At 44.4% G+C, this 20,603-nt stretch overlaps 2 protein-coding genes across 6 annotated transcripts; both read left to right on the top strand.

Annotated features, from left to right (window-relative positions):
- Positions 1–115: 115 nt before the first annotated feature.
- Positions 116–6,199, top strand: mrpl37 (mitochondrial ribosomal protein L37). Its single transcript, XM_024391820.2, has 7 exons — positions 116–618; positions 803–986; positions 1,186–1,301; positions 1,607–1,792; positions 1,919–2,073; positions 5,387–5,590; positions 5,798–6,199. The coding sequence occupies exons 1-7, from the start codon at positions 237–239 to the stop codon at positions 5,873–5,875; spliced, it is 1,305 nt and encodes a 434-aa protein (XP_024247588.1). The 5' UTR covers positions 116–236; the 3' UTR covers positions 5,876–6,199.
- Positions 6,200–6,325: 126 nt separating this feature from the next.
- LOC112227035 (acyl-coenzyme A thioesterase 11) lies at positions 6,326–20,474 on the top strand. 5 transcript variants are annotated; one of them, XM_024391816.2, is made up of 16 exons: positions 6,326–6,437; positions 11,503–11,697; positions 14,475–14,544; positions 14,768–14,828; positions 14,965–15,066; positions 15,287–15,422; positions 17,155–17,308; positions 17,903–18,022; positions 18,264–18,345; positions 18,566–18,621; positions 18,723–18,789; positions 19,162–19,245; positions 19,436–19,569; positions 19,730–19,894; positions 20,026–20,152; positions 20,289–20,474. In XM_024391816.2, the coding sequence occupies exons 2-16, from the start codon at positions 11,532–11,534 to the stop codon at positions 20,469–20,471; spliced, it is 1,707 nt and encodes a 568-aa protein (XP_024247584.1). In that variant the 5' UTR covers positions 6,326–6,437; positions 11,503–11,531; the 3' UTR covers positions 20,472–20,474. The 5 variants fall into 5 exon arrangements, with proteins under 5 accessions (XP_024247584.1, XP_024247585.1, XP_024247582.1 ...); XM_024391817.2 differs by having other exon boundaries at positions 18,264–18,402; positions 20,082–20,152; XM_024391814.2 differs by having other exon boundaries at positions 18,264–18,402.
- The last annotated feature ends 129 nt before the right edge of the window (positions 20,475–20,603 follow it).

Genomic DNA, 20,603 nt, shown 5'->3' with positions numbered 1-20,603 from the left:
TCCACCAAGTATTGTGAAAGTAGAAAAAGGACGCTTTCATTTTTGGACAAGGCCTATTTTGCATGTGGGTTCCACTCCCATCCTGCTGGAGGCGGTAGTGTACCACACTGCTCGTTTACCAATTGCTTTGAACCTCAGTGCTGGTGAAAAAGATGGCGGCGCCCTACGGTGATACGTGTAACGAGAAGATGCTGTAGATAATTATTACTTTATAAAGATAAATAATACTTAGCAACATGTTTAAAGAAACTGCACAACTTTTTAAGGCCGCAGCTCCTTTGCTTGCAAAAACGACGCTTTGGAAAGAAGTAAGAATCAGCTCGACACATGGAGGGAGCAGTGTCCACGGGCATCGATATTTCAATGTCACCTGCAGTTTATGTGCGAAGGTACCGCCGAGAAAAAAGCCGCGAGTCAAGGTGGACATACCCGGACTCGAGCGCATTACCTATGGCGATAGAATGCACTATGTCCCTGGGTTGGCAAAGCCCTCTTTCCCTACCTGGGTGCGAGACTGGAACGACCCCTCTCATTATTATGCGCCGAAAGAGGAAGAAATGCCACTCCATAAAGAGAAGTCTTGCTTCATATTTAACCAAAGGACAAACGCACTTGAAGGTATTTTATATTAAAGTTCTGTAAACTGTTGGCTCCTATTACTGATCCTGTGTTAGACAAATGGAAGATATCAGTCAACAAAAGAGATGCCACTAAATGTCGATTGGAGGCCAAAATATAGAAATCAATAAATCGAATGAATCAATTGTGTGTATTCTCTTTAATATGTATTCCTATGTTACAGGTGTCAGGCAAGCACTGTGGCTCACTAAATCCAAGCTGACAAATGGACTTCCGGACCAGGTTCTGTCATTGGCTGAGAATGAAGCCAATCAGATTGAAAACCAGGATGAGCGAGTTCAGAATGCCATCAGGCATGCTCGCTTCTGGGACACCACAGAGGAACGACCGTCCAGAGACAATTTCTGGTGAGTCTAGTCTACCACTACTCAGATGAACGCAAACAAACTAGTCCATGACCCATAATTGTCTCTGTCTGGTGTCACAGGTTTTCATTCCCATCAGAATCATAAAATACATGGCTGGGCCAGCTTGGGTCTCTGAACATTAAATCCACTGTCTCTGTGCTGACATGTGGCATCTCTCTTCTGTTCTTTGTCTCTCTAGTGTGGCTTTGCTAAGGAGCCTGATTCACCTGTGTGGGAGCCTGCAGGTCAGTCATCCTGGGCTTGGCAGGAGGATCCTGGCGGAGAAATACAGTCTGGCTGCCACATGGAGCAGAGGTAGGTCCGTGACCCCTGACGTCATTCAATAGCATTATGCAATAGTGGTAAATACAGTATTATACTGGACTTTGAATGTATTTGTTTTAGTGTTACTGAAATAACACTATTGCCCATCTCCTCATCAAGTTGTACCCAGTCCAAAATCAACCTCTAAGCCCCACTAGTAGGTAACGTGTCCAGGGCCCATTATTTAATATCTATGAGATAGACAGGATAGCCACAGTACATAGGCTACTACTACACACCATTGACTAAAGGCTTAGCTGTTTTATCTCAACTCTTCCTGGCCACCTGTCCTCCAGGTGAAGACTTGTTCCAGGTGCGAGGGCAGAATGGGTTGCTGCTCAACAGCATGGCCCCTCTCCCAGTGCTTTCTGGGAAAGAGGAGGTCCAGAGCACGGCCGACCATGTCCTGGAGACGTTCTACCCAATCTCTCCCACCATCGACCTGCAGAGTGACCAGGTCTACGAGGAGCAGAACCATACAGGCAATACTACTGTTTGTCAATCAACCAGTCACTACAGCTACAGATCCATACAATTTGTATGTAGAACAATGGAAATGTTGAATTCAGGTCAGGATTGAACTCACAATAAAACCTCTGTTCCTTCAGGCTTCAAGGAGGACTACCCTTACCCTCATGCCCACACCCTCTTCCTCCTGGAGGCAGGAGACACCCCTGTCACTCTCCTTCCTGAGCAGCTCCGTGCTAAGATGATCATGTTTGCCTTCGGGAATGCCCTGGCTCGTGCTCACACACTCCACGGGGTAAAGGCTGTTTGTAACCTTACATGTAAATTAATTACATAATGGTATAATGTCCAATACTTTATTACACAGGGGTAGTAGTTACACATTTGTAACAGAAATGATAAAAAGTGATTGAATCGGAAAGAGATTTGATCAGGATTTCTGCTTGGCATAATGAACTGATGGTTGCTTACAGTGGCGGACTTACAATTTGGCAGAAGAGGAAATTGCGACAGGCCTCACATCAGCAAGGCCCCCCACCCCCATGCTCTGCTCGAGGCCCCCCAACCCGAGACAAACGACCCGCTGTCGTGGGCTGCTCAGCTCATCGCTCTCATTGTCTCTTGCTTTAGCAGGTTGGTTCAGCAGCAGCAAAATCTGCGTGAATCTTTAAAGTTGCGAAGGAAATGGGGAGGGATGGGGTTTTTGCCTGAGTACTGTGCCCAGGTTAATGAGGCCAGCCACATTTTTGACAAAAAAGGCCCCCAAAAAAGTTTATGAATCCATACAGACGAAAAATTATTCATAAAAGATCAATAATTTATTTCCATACATATATTTCATATCAATATTAATACAATTTTAATTTTTCTTATACTAGTAGAAACAAGTGCCATTAATCACCCACGGACTGGTTCATAATAATGGACTATTCCACCCTGACAGAGTTCCCATGCATTGGTCCACACAATATGATTGCAAACGTGAATTTCATTGAAATTAAGCTGCAACAATGAACACATCCTCCACCGATTTCTCCCGCCACTGATTGTGTATGTGGGTCACGTGTCTAGTCTTGAGCGATTAACCTACATTTCTGTGATTTTTTCTTCTCCGTTTTAACAACCAGTTGACCGATGTCTGTTCAGTTATTTGAAATCCATTTCATTCTGTTTTTTTTCTGTTAGCTCAATGTGCACATTGCATTGTTTCTCTAGAGATTAACTGTGCAATGTAGTAGGGAGTTTCCAACAGGCCAATATTTTTCACAGTTTAGCGACAATGACCATAATTCATTGCACATCTTCTTGTCCGGTCTGTTTCTTTTACACTTACTACAGAAGAGACCGAAGAATGCATGATCGTGAGGTGATCTAGAGAGCAGCTGTTGCTTCGTGAGGTATCTCTACCTGAAAATATATTATCGAAATGATTGAGGAGTCATATAAGGATTCAGGAGTCATATAAGTATGCCTTATTTACTATGAACAACTACAAAATAGTCATATGTCAGACAGCACACAGTAGGCAGCAGCTCTATAGAGATGATGACTTGGAATGAAATAATAAAGTCATCAAATAAAACAAAGATACAGAACTGAAATATTTTATTAAAGTAATGTGGATAAATTATGGAAATCACGACTACAAAAAGTAAACCAGCCACATCACAGACACTGACGTCACTTTTCCAGACAAACTATACACTTTATTTGCCTACATTGAGGATAATACAGTGCCACCGCCGCAGCTCGCTAACAAAGACTGCGCCCTCTCCTCAGTGGCCGACGTGAGTAAAACATTTAAAGTTGTTAACCCTCGCAAGGCTGCTGGCCCAGACGGCATCCCTAGCCGCGTCCTCAGAGCAAGCGCAGACCAGCTGGCTGGTGTGTTTACGGACATATTCAATCTCTCCCTATCCCAGTCTGTTGTCCCCACATGATTCAAGATGGCCACCATTGTTCCTGTACCCAAGAAGGCAAGATAACTGAACTGAATGACTACCGCCCCGTAGCACTCACTTCTGTCATCATGAAGTGATTTGAGAGACTAGTCAAGGATCATATCACCTAGACCAACTTCAGTTTGCATGCCCCCCCAACAGGTCCACAGGCAATGCAATCGCCATCACACTGCCCTATCCCATCTGGACAAGACCTGTGTAAGAATGCTGTTCATTGACTACAGCTCAGCATTCAACACCATACTACCCTCTAAGCTCATCATCAAGCTGGAGGCCCTGGGTCTCAACCCCGCCCTGTGCAATATTGGGTCCTGGACTTTCTTAAGGGTTGCCCCCAGGTGGTGAAGGTAGGAAGCAACATCTCCACTTCGCTGATCCTTAACAATGGGGCCCCACAAGGGTGCATGCTAAGCCCCCTCCTGTACTCCCTGTTCACCCACGACTGCATGCCCATGCATGACTCCAACTCAATCATCAAGTTTGCAGATGACACAAAAGTAGTGGGATTACCAACAACGATGAGACAGCCTACAGGGAGGAGGTCAGGTGTCAGGAAAACAACCTCTCACTCAACATCAACATAACAAAGGAGATGATCGTGGACTTCAGGAAACAGCAGAGGGAGCACACCCCTATCCACATCGAAGGGACAGCAGTGGAGAAGGTGGAAAGTTTTTAAGTTCCTCTGCATACACATCACAGACAAACTGAAATGGCCCACCCACACAGACAGTGTGGTGAAGTAGACGCAACAGCACCCCTTCAACCTCAGGAGGCTGAAGAAATTTTGCTTGTCACCCAACAAACTCTTACAGATGCACAATCGAGAGCATCCTGTCGGGCTGTATCACAGCCTGGTATGGCAACTGCAACGCCCTCAACCGCAAAGCTCTCCAGAGGGTGGTGCAGTCTGAACAGTGCATCACTGGGGGCAAACTACCTGCCCTCCATGACACCTACAGCACCCGATGTCACAGGTAGGCCAAAAAGATCATCAAGGACAACAACCACCCGAGCTACTGCCTGTTCACACCGCTACCATCCAGAAGGCAAGGTCAGTACAGGTGCATCAAAGCTGGGACCGAGAGACTGAAAAACAGCTTCTATCTCAATTCCATCAGACTGCTAAACAGCAATCACTAATTCAGAGAGGCTGCTGCCTACATTGAGACCCAATCACTGGACACTTTAATAAATGGATCACTATTCACTGTAAACAATGCCACTTTAATCATGTTTACATATCTTCCGTTACTCATATATGAATATACTGTATTTTATACCATCTATTGCACCTTGCCTATGCCGCTCGGTCATCGCTCATCCATGTATTTATATGTACATATTCTCATTCACTCCTTTAGATTTGTGTGTATTAGGTAGTTGTTGGGGAATTGTTAGATATTACTGCACTGTTGGAACCAGAAGCACAAGTATTTCGATACACTTGCATTAACGTCTGCTAACCATGTGTATGTGACCAATACAATTCGAAGCAGTCACTACCATCATGAAAATTGTATTAATTGTTTCATTCTGTGTTACAGCATTCATCCCACATAATGCATAGTGCATAAAAAAAAGATTAAAATATAATTGAACCAAAACCAAACACTGTTGTTCAACCTCTCTTCCCCCTCCCTTCAGACTAAGCCTGGGGTGCTGGAGCAGCCCATAGTGGTCCAGTCGGTGGCCACCAACGGCCGGATGTTCCAGTATGTGGTGTTCCAGCTCAACACCACAGACCTGCAGGCTGACGAGGGGGTCAAGAACCAGGTGTGGGTGGAGAATGACCAGCTGCTGTACGACTTCGCCAAGGTCCGCCCCCTCATCAAGAAGAGGGTGGTGCAGGTAAGAAATACTTTGTTTCTTTCTTTGTCTCTTTTCAAAAGTTATAAATCAAATCGTTATAAAATACACTGTACACCCTTATAGGGTCCCACATCTGAAATGGATAGTAACAGGGAATCCATTTGACTTAGTAGCTTAGATTTTATACAAATGGTATTTCAAACATCAATATGACCAGGTTTTGTTCTCTCTGTTTTTCCCCTGCAGATTCCACCAGGTCTATCTGGGTACAAGCCTGAAACCTTCCAGAAGTTCCTGTCCCTCTATCTGCATGGAGCTGTGTGAACTAGCTACATTAAACGGCACCAAAACAACAATGTTCCACTATTCACAACCTTCCTTTTTTTACTGGCATTACTGTAATATCTGAAAAGTGACCCTAGATACTCTAGCTCATCAGAGTCAAAAGTTTCATTGAGTTTCTGTACCCTCGCTCAGTTTTGAATTACATCTGTAGAAGAGGATTGTGATCCATATCTCTTATTGCATAAGAAATTGACCAAAATAGCAATGTGGAAATGTAGCTATGTATGTCATTATGACAAACTCATTATTTTGAGATGCTTAATTTGTTTCCAGAATTGATTAAATGGATACAGATGTCACACATTTAAGGTGGATTGCATGTCATACAATGAAATGTGCTGTTGAAATGATCCCTTCCGCCTTAAAATGTGGTTTGGGTGGGAGGTGGTGTTGGCAGCAGTAGCCATTTCATGCTGCACCTTGTCCTACCACGCTGTCATAACAAGCTGAAACGCGCCCGAGATCGTCTACACTGTACATGGGCAGAGTGCACAATCTAAAAAGCCCAATGCGATATTCCTGTGCGTGTTATAACTTTGAGGTAAGTTCATCGACAAAAGCACCAGACCGTTCATTGTGTCCTCGCTGCTCTGTTGCCACTTTGTTGATTTGTTACGTTTGGTCTGGTAGGATATTAATTTGTGGATGTCCATCCATTTCGTATGATGTGTTACGATTTCCAATTTGTTGTGGCTAACATTAGCTAGATGCCTGGGTCATTCCTATCGCCAGGTGCCCCCAGGAAATATCACTTTATTTAGTGTAAAATGTGGATGCCAAAGGGCTTTAAATATCAAGTTAGGTGTCCTTTACTATAAAAACGCAAATATATGGATGTCGAAGTGAATTTTATGCATTTTGTTTTTAGTGTGTGTCGGCGTTTTTACCATTTCCCCGGCTGCTATTCATCAATTTATGAAAAATATTAGCTATTAAATGTACTGAACAAAAATGGAAACGCAACATGCAAAGTGTTGGTCGCATGTTTCATGGGCTGAAATAAAAGATCCCAGAAACACTCCATACACACACACAAGGCGTATTACTCTAAAATGTTCTGCACAAGTTTGTTTACATCCATGTTAGTAAACATTTCACAGGTGCACCTTGTGCTGGGGACAATAAAAGGCCACTCTTTAATGTGCTGTTTTGATACACAACACAATACCACAGATGTCTGCAGGAATGTCCACAAGAGCTGTTGCCAGATAATTGAATGCTAATTTCCTACCATAAGCCTCAAACGTTTTTAAAAAAAAAATCAGTTTGTCCTCGCAACTGCGGACTACTTGTAACTACGCCAGCCCATAACCTCCACATCTGGCTTCTTCACCTGTGGGATTGACTGAGACCAGCCACCCGGACAACCGATGAAACTGGGTTTGCACAATTTAATAATTTCTGCATAAACGGTCTCAGGAAAGCTCATCTGCATGCTCGTCGTCCGCACCAGGGTCTTGACCTGACTGCAGTTAGGCGTCGTAAACGACTTCAGTGGGCAAATGCTCACCTTCGCTGGCAACTGGCACGCTGGAGAAGTGTGCTCTTCACGGATATGGGCGAGGGGACGGTCTAACGTTATACTGTTACATGTGCGAGTGGTTTGCTGATGTCAGCGTTGTGAACAGAAAGCCCCATGGTGGTGGTGGGGTTATGGCATGAGCAGGCATAAACTACGGACAACGAACACAATTGGATTTTATCAATGTCAATTTGAATCCACAGAAATACAGTGACGAGATCCTGAGAACCATTGTCGTGCCGTTCATCTGCCACCATCACTTCATGTTTCAGCATGATAATGCATGGCCCCATGTCGCAAGGATCTGTACACAATTCCATTGAGCCCGTGTGGGATGTTCTGGATCGATGTGTACGACAGCGTGTTCCAGTTCCCGGCAATATCCAGCAACTTCGCACAGCCATTGAAGAGGAGTGGAACAACATTCTACAACTCTATGCGAAGGAGATGGGTTGTGCTCTATGAGACAAATGGTGGTTACACCAGATACTGACTGGTTTTCTGATCCACATCCCAACCTTTTTTTGAAGGTATCTGTGACCAACAGATGCACATCTGTATTCCCAGTCACATGAAATCCATAGATTATTCTACATTGTAGAATAATAGTGAAGACATCAAAGCTATGAAATAACACATATGGAATCATGTAGTAACCAAAAAAGGGTTAAACAAATCAAAATGAGGTCCAAAAGGCACCGCATGGTAGGAATGACCAGGCAAACGCTAATTGTTTGGGGTTAAGGTTTTTTATTTATCTAGGCAAGTCAGTTAAGAACAAATTCTTATTTACAATGACAGCCTAGGACCAGGCTGGGGTAACAGCCTTGTTCAGGGGTAGAATGACAGATTTTTCTTCCCCCTTGTGTGCTGCCCTTCTGGTAGCTTTATGGGCCTTGCACAGCTGGTGAGCAATCAGCCCTTGGTTACTCACCAGCTCCCAATCAGCCCCAATTAGTCCTGACCGGAGAGCCCGTCGAGACCTGGCACGTCCAGCAGATGGAGCCATCGCCTCGTGATGTACACTCCGTCTGTCACCAGGCCTTGACGAGTCTCCCCCTGGTGGCTGACCTGCTGTACGCCACACCTGATTCTGGGGTCCATTCTTCCTTGCTGTCAGTGTCCTAAAGGGGTCATTGTCCTCGCTATCAGAGAGTATGCTCGATTAGACTACTTTCACCTATAGAAAGTCCCTGTGTCTATTGCCTGTGAATGTCAGTGGAAATTTTGGCAAAAACATTGACTAAGGCCATCATTTTACATTATTTTACATCTTTCATTGAGCATGACTTTGCCCTGAAAGGTATCCAAACTGCACAACGTTGCCCTGAGGCAAAAAAAAAATGGTAGCCTAACTGCACAACGTTGCACTGAGGAAACAAAAAAACCTATCAAATATGGTTCTTTAGAGGTTCCTACACAAGTACATATTTTTTTTATTGCCATGTTATCTCTAATTAAACATGCAAAATAATGAAATGTATCTGACCTTTTGCTCAGACCATGTGCTTACATCGCTCTGCGAAGGCCCCTGCCCCAATTGAAGCATCATACCAACTTCTGCACCTCATTGGATTGTTTACAGACATGTCATCACATATTTTCATGTGTAGGAATTTGAAAATAGTAATATGGGGGGGATGTGAGGGCCAAAAAGTGTATTTGCTGCCTGAGGGAAAAGATGGGCAGTAGAGAGTAAAGGGAAGGGTTAGCTAACATCCGAAGAATAAGTAGTTACAAGTAGCTAAAACGTAGTAAGGAGTTGCAACGTTTATAATTAGCGAAATATCTAAAGTTTTCAGTTGATGAGATTCAAACACACAACCTTTGGGTTGCTAGATGTTCGAATTGTACACAAAACCCATCCATCCTCCTTTCATTTTTTCCTTTCAAGTAAACCTATGTCTTCTGTCACCACAGCGAATGCAACATACACTACCAAAAGTATGTGGACACCAGCTCGTCGAACATCTCATTCCAAAATCATGGGCATTAATATGGAGTTGGTTCCCCCCTTTGCTGCTATAACAGCCTCCATTCTTCTGGGAAGGCTTTCCACTAGATGTTGGAAGTTGGAACATTGCTGCGGGGACTTGCTTTCATTCAGCCACAAGCGCATCAGTGAGGTCAGGCACGGATGTTGGGCCGATTAGGCCTGGCTCGCAGTTGGTGTTCCAATTCATCCCAAAGTTGTTTGATGGGGTTGAGGTCAGGGCTCTGCAGGCCAGTCAAGTTCTTCCTCACCAATCTCGACAAACCGTTTCTGCATGGACCTCGCTTTGTGCACAGGGGCAATCTCATGCTGAACAGGAAAGGGCCTTCCCCAAACGGTTGCCACAAATTTGGAAGCACAAAATCGTCTAGAATGACATTGTATGCTGTTTCCTTAAGATTTCTCTTCACTGGAAACAAGGGGCCTAGCCCGAACCATGAAAAACAGCCCCAGACCATTTATCTTCATCCACCAAACTTTGCAGTTTGTTCTATGTATTGGGGCTGGTAGCATTCTCCTGGCATCCTCAACCCAGATTTGTCTCCAGATGGTGAAGCGTGATTCTTCACTCCAGAGAACGTTTTTCCACTGCTCCAGAGTCCAATAATGGCGAGCTTTACACCACTTCAGCCGAAGCTTGGTATTGTGCCTTGTGATCTTAGGCTTGTGTGCGGGTGCTCGGCCATGGAGACCCATTTCATGAAGCTCCCGAAGAACAGTTGTTGTGCTGACGTTGCTTCCAGAGGCCGTTTGGAACTCAGTAGTGAGTGTTGCAACCGAGGACAGACAATTTTTGCGCACTACGCGCTTCAGCACTCGGTGGTCCCGTTTTGTGAGCTTGTGTGGCCCACCACTTTGCGGCTGAGCTGCTTTTGCACCTAGACTTTTCTACTTCACAATAACAGCACTTACAGTTGACCGGGGCAGCTCTAGCAGGGCAGAAATTTGACGGACCGACTTGTTGGAAAGGTGGCAATAATGCCACGTTGAAAGTTACAGAGCTCTTCAGTAAGGCCATTCTACTGCCATTGTTTGTCTATGGAGATTGCACTACTGTGTGCTCGATCTTATATCTGTCAGCAGCGGGTCTGGCTGAAACAGCAAAATCCACTAATTTGAAGGTGGTGTCCACATACTTTTGTATTAATAGTATATCATACTAATTTGAGTGTCCCAGATTTTAGTTTACTATGTTACATCTAGCCTATGAGACCAGGCTGGTACTTTGGAGTGAACTTTTCTCTGTAGGTAGCAAACTGGCACCCTGAGTGAACTTCCATTCTAGCCAAGTACCTCAAATCCACACTTATTTGAGCGCAGACCAGAATCTGTCAATTCTTAAGCCTATGTTTGTCCTCTGTTGTTTGCCTTTCTTGGATTACTGAAATCCATACATTTTAATAAAACATTAATCAAATACAACCTCCGACTGTTTCCTCATTACTGTTACTCTAAGATGGCAACTCATCGCGAATGTGCCAATTGAATCTTAACAAGGTGAAAAAGTCAGTGGTTGTATTTGATTAACATTTTATTAAAAAGTAGGTATTTTGGCAAACAAAGAAAGGCATGCATCTACAGAGGACAAACATAGGTACACAGTAAGGGTTTTAGAATGGAAATGTTTTCGGTATTGACTGCATGGTGCCTCGGACTCCGTACGTGGAATCATCGTAGAGGTGAGGTACTTAGCTATTCCCATTTATGCTGGTAGCTCAGATAGTTTAGCTATACACTTATAGTCTTGATATGAAAATATGCTGCTTAACTTTATATGACGGTACTTTAAGCTGTAAAATGGAATGAACTAGCATTGCTATTTAGTCAGCTATGTTAGGGGAAGCTCCTATACCAGAACAAGATTTTTGCAATCACTGTGCAATAATCTGTCACATCTCCTGTGTAGATTTGAGGTTGGGTATGTCATGGGGCAGGCAAGGACTACTGCCACAGAGTTTTCTTTGCTATTGCTCTGTATTCTTCCTAAAAATTATTATTCTATAGCCGAATTTTGCATGGATAACATGTTGGTCACTAGGTCACTCAAATGAAATGCATTTTCATTGACCAACGTTATATTACCTTTCCTAGAGAGGAGACATAAGATCTGAGACCCTAAGATGAGCAGACCCCAGGATGAGTTGGCAGAGGAGGGGGAGGAGGTGTTCAGGAACCTTACAGAGGTAAAGAAGAGCCAGATAGTGATGCCCTGCCATGCCAACCACCGGCAGGAGCTCAGTGTGGGTCAGCTGCTCAAATGGATGGACTCTACAGCCTGTCTTTCAGGTGTGTGTGTCTGTCTGTGTCTGTGTTCTCACTCACAATGGGCCTGTGGGAATGGCCTATTGATCCAGTTTTGGATTGAACGATATCTCATACACACCTGCATCATGTTCAGTAAGGCCTTTGCATAGACGGAGATGGCATAGTTTTTCACTATGAAACATGAACACAATGTAACACTAATATTTAATATTCTTACACTCACTAGAACCAACACACTTCGCACACAAGGCTAAGTGTGTTGTAATGTTGACCAGTAGCGGGCTGGGTACCTGAAGGCTGACTTTGGTTGTCAATTGAACAGTGTTTCTATCAGAGCTAAGGATAAGTTCAAACCACAGAAGTTTATTTACAAAACCGGGGACAGGCAAATGACAGGTCAAGGGCAGGCAGAGGTTGGTAATACAGGGCCGAGTCCGTAAGCTGCAGGCAGGCTCAGTGTCAGGTCAGGCAGAATGGTCAAAACCGAGTACGGAAAAAACACGCTGGTGGGCTTGATGAGACAAGACGAACTGGCAACAGACAAACAGAAAACACAGGTATTTTTTTTATTTAACCTTTATTTAACCAGGTAGGCTAGTTGAGAACAAGTTCTCATTTACAACTGCGACCTGGCCAAGATAAAGCAAAGCAGTGCGACACAAACAACAACACAGAGTTACACATGGAATAAACAAACACAGTCAACACAATAGAAAAAAAAGAAAGTCTATATACAGTGTGTGAAAATGGAGTGAGGAGGTAGGCAATAAATAGGCCATAGTAGCGAAGTAATTATAATTTAGCAGATTAACACTGGAGTGATAGATGAGCAGATGATGATGTGCAAGTAGTGATACTGGTGTGCAAAAGGGCAGAAAAGTAAATAAAAACAATATGGGGATTTGGTAGGTAGATTGGGTGGGCTATTTACAGATGGACTATGTTCAGCTGCAGCGATCGGTTAGCTGCTCAGATAGCTGATGTTTAAAGTTAGTGAGGGAAATATAAGTCTCCAGCTTCAGCGATTTTTGCAATTCGTTCCAGTCACTGGCAGCAGAGAACTGGAAGGAAAGGCGGCCAAAGGAGGTGTTGGCTTCGGGGATGACCAGTGATAATAATAATTTGTATTGCAAATTATGGTGGAAAATAAGTATTATTTGCAAATTATGGTGGAAAATAAGTATTTGGTCAATAACAAAAGTTTATCTCAATACTTTGTTATATACCCTTTGTTGGCAATGACAGAGGTCAAACGTTTTCAGTCTTCACAAGATTTTCACACACTGTTGCTGGTATTTTGGCCCATTCCTCCATGCAGATCTCCTCTAGAGCAGTGATGTTTTGGGGCTGTTGCTGGGCAAAACGGACTTTCAACTCCCTCCAAAGATTTTCTATGGGGTTGAGATCTGGAGACTGGCTAGGCCACTCCAGGACCTTGAAATGCTTCTTACGAAGCCACTCCTTCGTTGCCCGGGCGGTGTGTTTGGGATCATTGTCATGCTGAAAGACCCAGCCACGATTCATCTTCAATGCCCTTGCTGATGGTAGGCTCTCTGCACGTCATTCACTAGGTCCCCCCGTGTGGTTCTGGGATTTTTGCTCACCGTTCTTGTGATAATTTTTACCCCACGGGGTGAGATCTTGCGTGGAGCCCCAGATCGAGGGAGATTATCAGTGGTCTTGTATGTCTTTCATTTCCTAATAATTGCTCCCACAGTTGATTTCTTCAAAACAAGCTGCTTACCTATTGCAGATTCAGTCTTCCCAGCCTGGTGCAGGTCTACAATTTTGTTTCTGGTGTCCTTTGACAGCTCTTTGGTCTTGGCCATAGTGGAGTTTGGAGTGTGACTGTTTGAGGTTGTGGACAGGTGTCTTTTATACTGATAACAAGTTCAAACAGGTGCCATTAATACAGGTAACGAGTGGAGGACAGAGGAGCCTCTTAAAGAAGAAGTTACAGGTCTGTGAGAGCCAGAAATCTTGCTTGTTTGTAGGTGACCAAATACTTATTTTCCACCATAATTTGCAAATAAATTCATTAAAAATCCTACAATGTGATTTTCTGGATTTTTAAAAATAATTTTGTCTGTCATAGTTGAAGTGTACCTATGATGAAAATTACAGGCCTCTTTCATCTTTTTAAGTGGGAGAATTTGCACAATTGGTGGCTGACTAAATACTTTTTTGCCCCACTGTATACAGAGAAAAGTTGGCCCGAGAATTGAACCCTGTGTTACCCCCATAGAGACTGCCAGAGGTCCGGACAACAGGCCCTCCGATTTGACACACTGAACTCTGTCTGCAAAGTAGTTGGTGTATAAATGCACAGGGGATAATGGGGAAAATGGGTGACACCTGGAGGGGGGTGGAGGCAAGCACAAGAAAGGTGAAACAGACCAGGGTGTGAAAATTTCCTCCGACACATTGGTGCGGCTGGCTTCCGGGTTAAGTGGGCGGATGTTAAGAAGCGCGGTTTGGCGGGTCATGTTTTGTTGGACTCATGGCTCAACCTTCACCTCTCCCGAGCCCGTTGGGGAGATGTAGCAATGAGACAAGATCGTAATATCACGAAATTGGGGAGAAAAAGGGGGTAAAACTATTATTTTTTCAAATAAAATAGTAACACGAGGAATCAATACACAGTGAGTAAAAAATAACAATAACGAGTAAAAATAACATGGCTATATAGAGGGAATACCAAGTTGGTATGCAGGGGTACGAGCTAATTGAAGTAGTTATGTACATACACCCTCTAGACAACAGAAAGTGACAAGTCACTGTGTTCTTACTCACAACAGCTGAAAGGCATGCTGGGTGTCCTTGTGTCACCGCCTCGGTCGATGACATCCACTTTGAACACACTATTGGGTAAGTGTCTGTGTTGTTGATTCACCTTCCTTATTATAAGTCATCAAAGTCGTTCTGGACTTTGTTCTTTGACAAGAAGCCTTGGTCCGTGTGGTATACCCTTACACATTAGACATACAGTAAAGAACTGGAGCCACAGCTTAGATTCTGGATTTGTTATTTTTACCATGTCTAGTGTGGTTGACATAATACACTAGTGGAAATGGGTGTGTGTGTTTTTCAGGGTTGGACAGGTGGTCAACATCAAGGCCAAAGTCAACCGAGCTTTCAACACCAGCATGGAGGTCAGGCCATGTTCAAACCCTATAACACCTTAATAAAACCTAGAGTTTTATCCTAACGGATGGATTTCCGGCTGGACAAATAGTTGAATTCCTGTGATTTTTTAAATCCTTTGTGATGCTTTGTGTGTGTCTCAAGGTTGGCATCGTGGTGAACTGTGAGGACCTGTTCAGCGATAGCCACTGGAGGGTGTGTCAGGCATTTGCCACGTTTGTCACCCAGCGCACTACGGGAGGGAAGGTGAGATTTGATTGGGGACATAGTGTGTGGAAGAACGTTGATGAAAGGATACAGATGGTGTGATGGTGTGTAAGAGTTGATGTTTAGTAATGTTGAGTTGACTGTGTGCGTATGCTCTCAGGTACTATAATAACCTGGTGTGTGTGTGTGCGTGCATTTGTTTGTGTGCTTGAGTGCGTTCGTGCATTTGTGTGTGTGTGCGCGTGTGTTCACTCCACAGGTGCAGCTGCGTCCGTTGGTCCCCTGTACTCAGGCGGAGCAGGTGGAGCACAGCCTAGCAGCTGAGAGGAGGAGGATGAGGCTGGTCCACGCTGACATCATGAAGGACCTGCTCACCAACAGGGCCTTTCAACAAGGTCAGTCGCCGTGGCAATGACCTCTGCAAGAGGACTATTATCACTATTGGAACTGTAATGGTGTATGACACTTTATGCCACAGTGAATTCGGAAAGTATTCAGACCCATTGACTTTTTCCACAATTTGTTAGGTTACAGCCTTGTTCTGAAGATGACACAATTAATGTATTTTTATCTACACACAATACCCCATAATGACAAAGCGAAAACAGGTTTTTAGAATTTTTTGCAATTTTATAAAACAAAAAAAACCGAAGTAGCTTATTTGCTCCTGAGTGGCGCAGCGGTCTTAGGCACTATATATCAGTGTTAGAGGTGTCACTACAGACCCTAGTTCGATTCCAGACTGTATCACAACCGGCCGTGATTGGGAGTCCCATAGAGCGGCATACAATTGGCCCAGCGTCGTCCAGGTTAGGGTTGGCCGGGGTAGGCCATCATTGTAAATAAGAATATGTTCTTAACTGACTTGCCTAGTTAAATAAAGATAAAATGTACATAAGTATTCAGACCCTTTGCTATAAGACTCGAAATGGAGCTCAGGTGCATCCTGTTTCCATTGATCATCCTTGAGATGTTTCTACAACTTGATTGGAGTGGTAAATTAAATTGATTGGACATGATTTCGAAAGGCACACACCTGTCAATATAAGGTCCCACAGTTGACAGTGCATGTCAGAGCAAAAAACAAGCAATGAGGTTGAAGGAATTGTCCGTAGAGCTCCGAGACAGGATTGTGTCGAGGCACAGATCTGTGGAAGGGTGACAAAACATTTCTGCAGCATTGAAGGTCCCCAAGAACACAGTAGTCTCCATCATTCTTAAATGGAAGAAGTTTGGAACCACCAATACATTTCCTAGAGCTGGCCGCCCGGCCAAACTGAGCAATCGGAGGAGAAGGACCATGGTCAAGGAGGTGACCAAGAATCCAATAGTCACTCTGACAGAGTTCCAAAGTTCCTCTGAGGAGATAGTTGAACCTTCCAGAAGGACAACCTTCCAGAAGGACAACCATCTCTGCACCACACCAGCAATCAGGTCTTTATGGTAGAGTGGCCAGACGGAAGGGACTGGGAGACTAGTCAGGATTAAGACAAAGATGAACAGAGCAAAGTACAGAGAGATCCTTGATGAAAACCTGCTCCAGAGCGCTCAGGACCTCAGACTGGGGCCAAGGTTCACCTTCCAACAGGACAACGACCCTAAGCACACAGCCAAGACAATGTAGAAGTGGCTTCGGGACAAGTTTCTGAATGTCCTTGAGTGGCCCAGCTAGAGCCCGGACTTGAACCCAATCGAACATCTCTGGAGAGACCTGAAAATATCTGTGCAGCGACACTCTCCAACCTGACAAAACTTGAGAGGTTCTGCAAATACAGGTGTGCCAAGCTTGTAGCGTCATACCCAAAAAGACTTGAGGCTGTAATCACTGCCAAAGGTGCTTCAACAAAGTACTGAGTAAAGGGTCTGAATACTTATGTAAGTCTGATATTTCAGTTATCCATTTTTTATACATTTGCAAACATTTCTAAAAACCTGTTTTGCTTTGTTATTATGGGCTATTGTGTGTAGATTGATGAGAGGAAAAAACAGTTTAGAATAAGGCTGTAACGTAACAAAATGTGGAAAAAGTCAAGGGGTCTGAATACTTTCCAAATGCACTGTAAGTAATGTTGAGTTTGTGTGCTGACAGGTGCTGTAATGACCTGTGTGTTTATGTGTGTGTATTAGTGGAGGTCCAGGAGGCTGAGAAGGCAGTGCCAGCAGAGAGGACGCAGGTAGAGAGTGTAGAGTTGGTTCTCCCTCCTCATGCCAACCACCAGGTCAACACGTTCGGAGGACAGATCATGGCCTGGATGGAGAACGTGGCTACTATCGCTGCTAGGTACCCCACCCCAACACACACACTGCTGAACAATAAATCAAATGGCCACCCAGACTACCGGGCCACCCCAAACGGACTATTTACATTGACCCAAAATCCCCCCGCCCCCCTCTGTTTTTACACTGCTGCTACTCCGTTTATTATCTATGCTTAGTCACTTTACAAATGACCTTGACTAACCTGTACCCCCGCATATTGACTCTGTACCAGTACCCGCTGTATATAGCCTTGTTATTGTTATGTCATTTTCTTGTTACTTCTTTAACTTTAGTTTATTTAGTAAATATTTTCTTAACTCTTCCTGAACTGCACTGTTGGTTAAAGCTTGTAAGTAAGCATTTCACGGTAAGGTCTACACTTGTTGTATTCAGCGCATGTGACAAATACAATTAGATTTGACACACACACTGTTAAACAAGAACAGAAAACACCACACAAGCAGAGTGTGATAAGAATGTAATTACACCGTATTGTAACATCTTCGTCTTCATCCTTCTCCTCATCTTCCTCCTCCTTCTCTCATTCCTCTGCTCCCTCTTCTCACTCCTCCTCTTCGTCCCCCTCCCTCCTCCACCTCTTCCTCCTCCTCTCCAGTCGTCTGTGTAACGCCCACCCCACCCTGCGGAGCATTGACATGTTCCATTTCAGGGGTCCCTCACAAGTGGGCGACCGGCTGGTCCTCAAAGCCATCGTAAACAACGCATTCAAGAACAGGTGAGCTTTAAATCATATACTTTATAAAGCAAGGCTATAAATTGGTTTGACTGTGACAGTTTTCTGTATTTGAGTCTTTCAAATCAATGGTGATAAGGATCGGGAGAACTTGTGCTCACATTATTGATTGATTTATTGAGTAATTGTTTGATTAATCTTGGATAATTCAAATTTCAGTCATTAACTTACATTGGAATGTTGAGTTGACCTGAGATGGTCATGTGTCCCTGTGATGTCGCAGCATGGAGGTGGGCGTGTGTGCAGAGGCCTATCAGGGGGAGGAACCTCTGAGGCACATCAACAGCGCCTTCATGATCTTTGAGGTCTGCGACAGGGATGGCAAGCCCTGCACGTTGCCAAAAATACAACCTGAACCCCTGGTCAGAGTCAACCAGTTCTCATTCAAATTTGAGTGAAATTAGATTTTAAAAATTATATACATTCCTATTTTGATTTTTATTAGCAGTTAATGAACAGTAACTACCTAAGGAGCCTATTTCACAGTATGGTCCTCCTGTCTTATTTAACCTCTTTCACTGACAGGAGGGAAGGAGACGTTATCAGGAGGCCATCGCTAGAAAGAAAATACGACTTGACAGGTGAGGAGAAGGATACTTCCTCTGAGTAACTTTAATTGTGACTGCAAAGTGTGTGGTGCACACAATAGAATATTGTAACAGATTTCTGTGTGTCCATTCAGGAAGTACATAATATCCTGCAAGCAGACCGAGGTGCCCTTATCTGTACCGTGGGACCTCAGTAACCAGGTAAAGGACGACGAGAGACCTTAACGTCAAACAGTACTGAATACACCCTCTGGTTCTCACTCAACATAGCAGTTGAAACAGTTTAGAATAGTACATAGGTTAGAGTTGAAATGTTGATTAAGATCCAAGATTGATCTAGAATGATTAGCACATCTTAGTCACGAGTAAGACCAAAGGTCATACATTTTATGGACTGTCCAATCACTTGGGCCTTGAAATCAATTATAAAATGTATCGCCAGGTGATAGCGTGAGTGCTAAAGTGCTATGTCATGTCTAACTCTCCCAATGAACACATTGTGCTTACTGTGTTTGAAGCTGAACAAGTGTCAAATGGGAACAATAACTTTGAATGCATTTTGAATGGCTGCAGGTGTACCTGAGCTACAACAACGTGTCTGCTTTGAAGATGCTGGCTACCAGAAACAACTGGGTGTTAAACTCTGAGAAAAACAAGGTGAGCTGGGTTGAGACTTTTATTTAGGCCAACCACAAGGCATAATTTATAGGGAGCCACTGTGGGACACAGGCTATGGCCTCGAGGGACCAGAGCTTTTCTCGATCACAGTGCCAAACTAGGAAATACTCTGGGCTCATGTTAAATTCAGGACTAATCATGGTTTATGTAATCCCCCTCTGGCCCACAGGTGAGCCTGTACACCCTGGAGCAGAAGCAGGTGTTGAGTTTTAAGATTGAGTTTGAGGCAGACGTCCCGGCTGAGAGGGCCTTCATGGTGCTCTCTGACCTCGGCAAGAGAGTGGAGTGGGATCCAAACTACGAGTGGGTATCTTGGGAATCTGTATGCACAGACAGACACACACACAAACACAGGACCCTCTCTTAAGTGGCGTATAAGGCCTCAAGAGTATACAGAGCAGCCTCCCGCACTGCATAGTTTGTGTTACTGGCTTCTCCTGATTTCATGACTTTCCCTGTGTAGGAGGTGTGAGCTGATTCGTAAGGTGGACGATGATGACTTTCTGTACCGCGTGGTGACTCCCTCCATATGCCGGGGTGGGGTCAGTTGCAGCTCTTCAGCCAATCAGGGAGGGATGGTCCAGGACTTCATTCTCCTGGCCTCCAGGAGACCACCGTGTGACAGCGGGTGAGTGGCAGACTGACAGGCAGACTGACGGGCGGGCAGACTGACTGACGGGCAGGCAGGCAGGCCAGACCAGACCAGACAAGACAAATAGAGAGACAATGTGATAGAAAGAGATTTTTTTTATTTTCAAGGGACCCTTATGTTATTGCTCTGCGTTCGGTCACTCTACCCACACACCCTCCTACAGAGGGCTACAACAGAGGGGAGGTGCTGTGTGCCGGCTTCAGCATCATGGAGGTCTCCAACACTGTATCCAAGGTAAGAAAGTGTGAAACCAGTAACAAATTGTTTGCCCAATGTGTTTGTAGTCTCTTGAATTACCACTGGTAAAATGACCATGACCGATGGCAACTGTAATGATGAAGACAACTCCTATCCTGTTTGGCCCTCCTAGATCTCCTACTTCAACCAGGCGTCTCCCGAGGTCCTGCCCTACATCTCCACAGACATCGCCGGGCTCTCCTCCAGCTTCTACAGCACCTTCTGCACCTGTAGTACCTTCCTCCAGGACAACAGGGACAACCCTAACCCCAAAGACCAACCACCCTCCTCCACACTGAATAGTACACTACTGTAACCCCCTATCCTCACCACACCTGACCCCCTCACCCTCAATGAGTATTGTGCTGATGGATTTAACAGACTGCCATTAGATGATCTGATGAAGTTCAAGTCTTCTTTTATTAGACTGAATAATGTAAGGAGCCTG

This window comes from Oncorhynchus tshawytscha, linkage group LG28 (genome assembly GCF_018296145.1).
Source record: "Oncorhynchus tshawytscha isolate Ot180627B linkage group LG28, Otsh_v2.0, whole genome shotgun sequence".
Lineage (NCBI taxonomy): Eukaryota > Metazoa > Chordata > Actinopteri > Salmoniformes > Salmonidae > Oncorhynchus > Oncorhynchus tshawytscha.
Note: the sequence above shows the minus strand (reverse complement) of the source record. Positions and strands in the feature narration are given on the sequence as shown.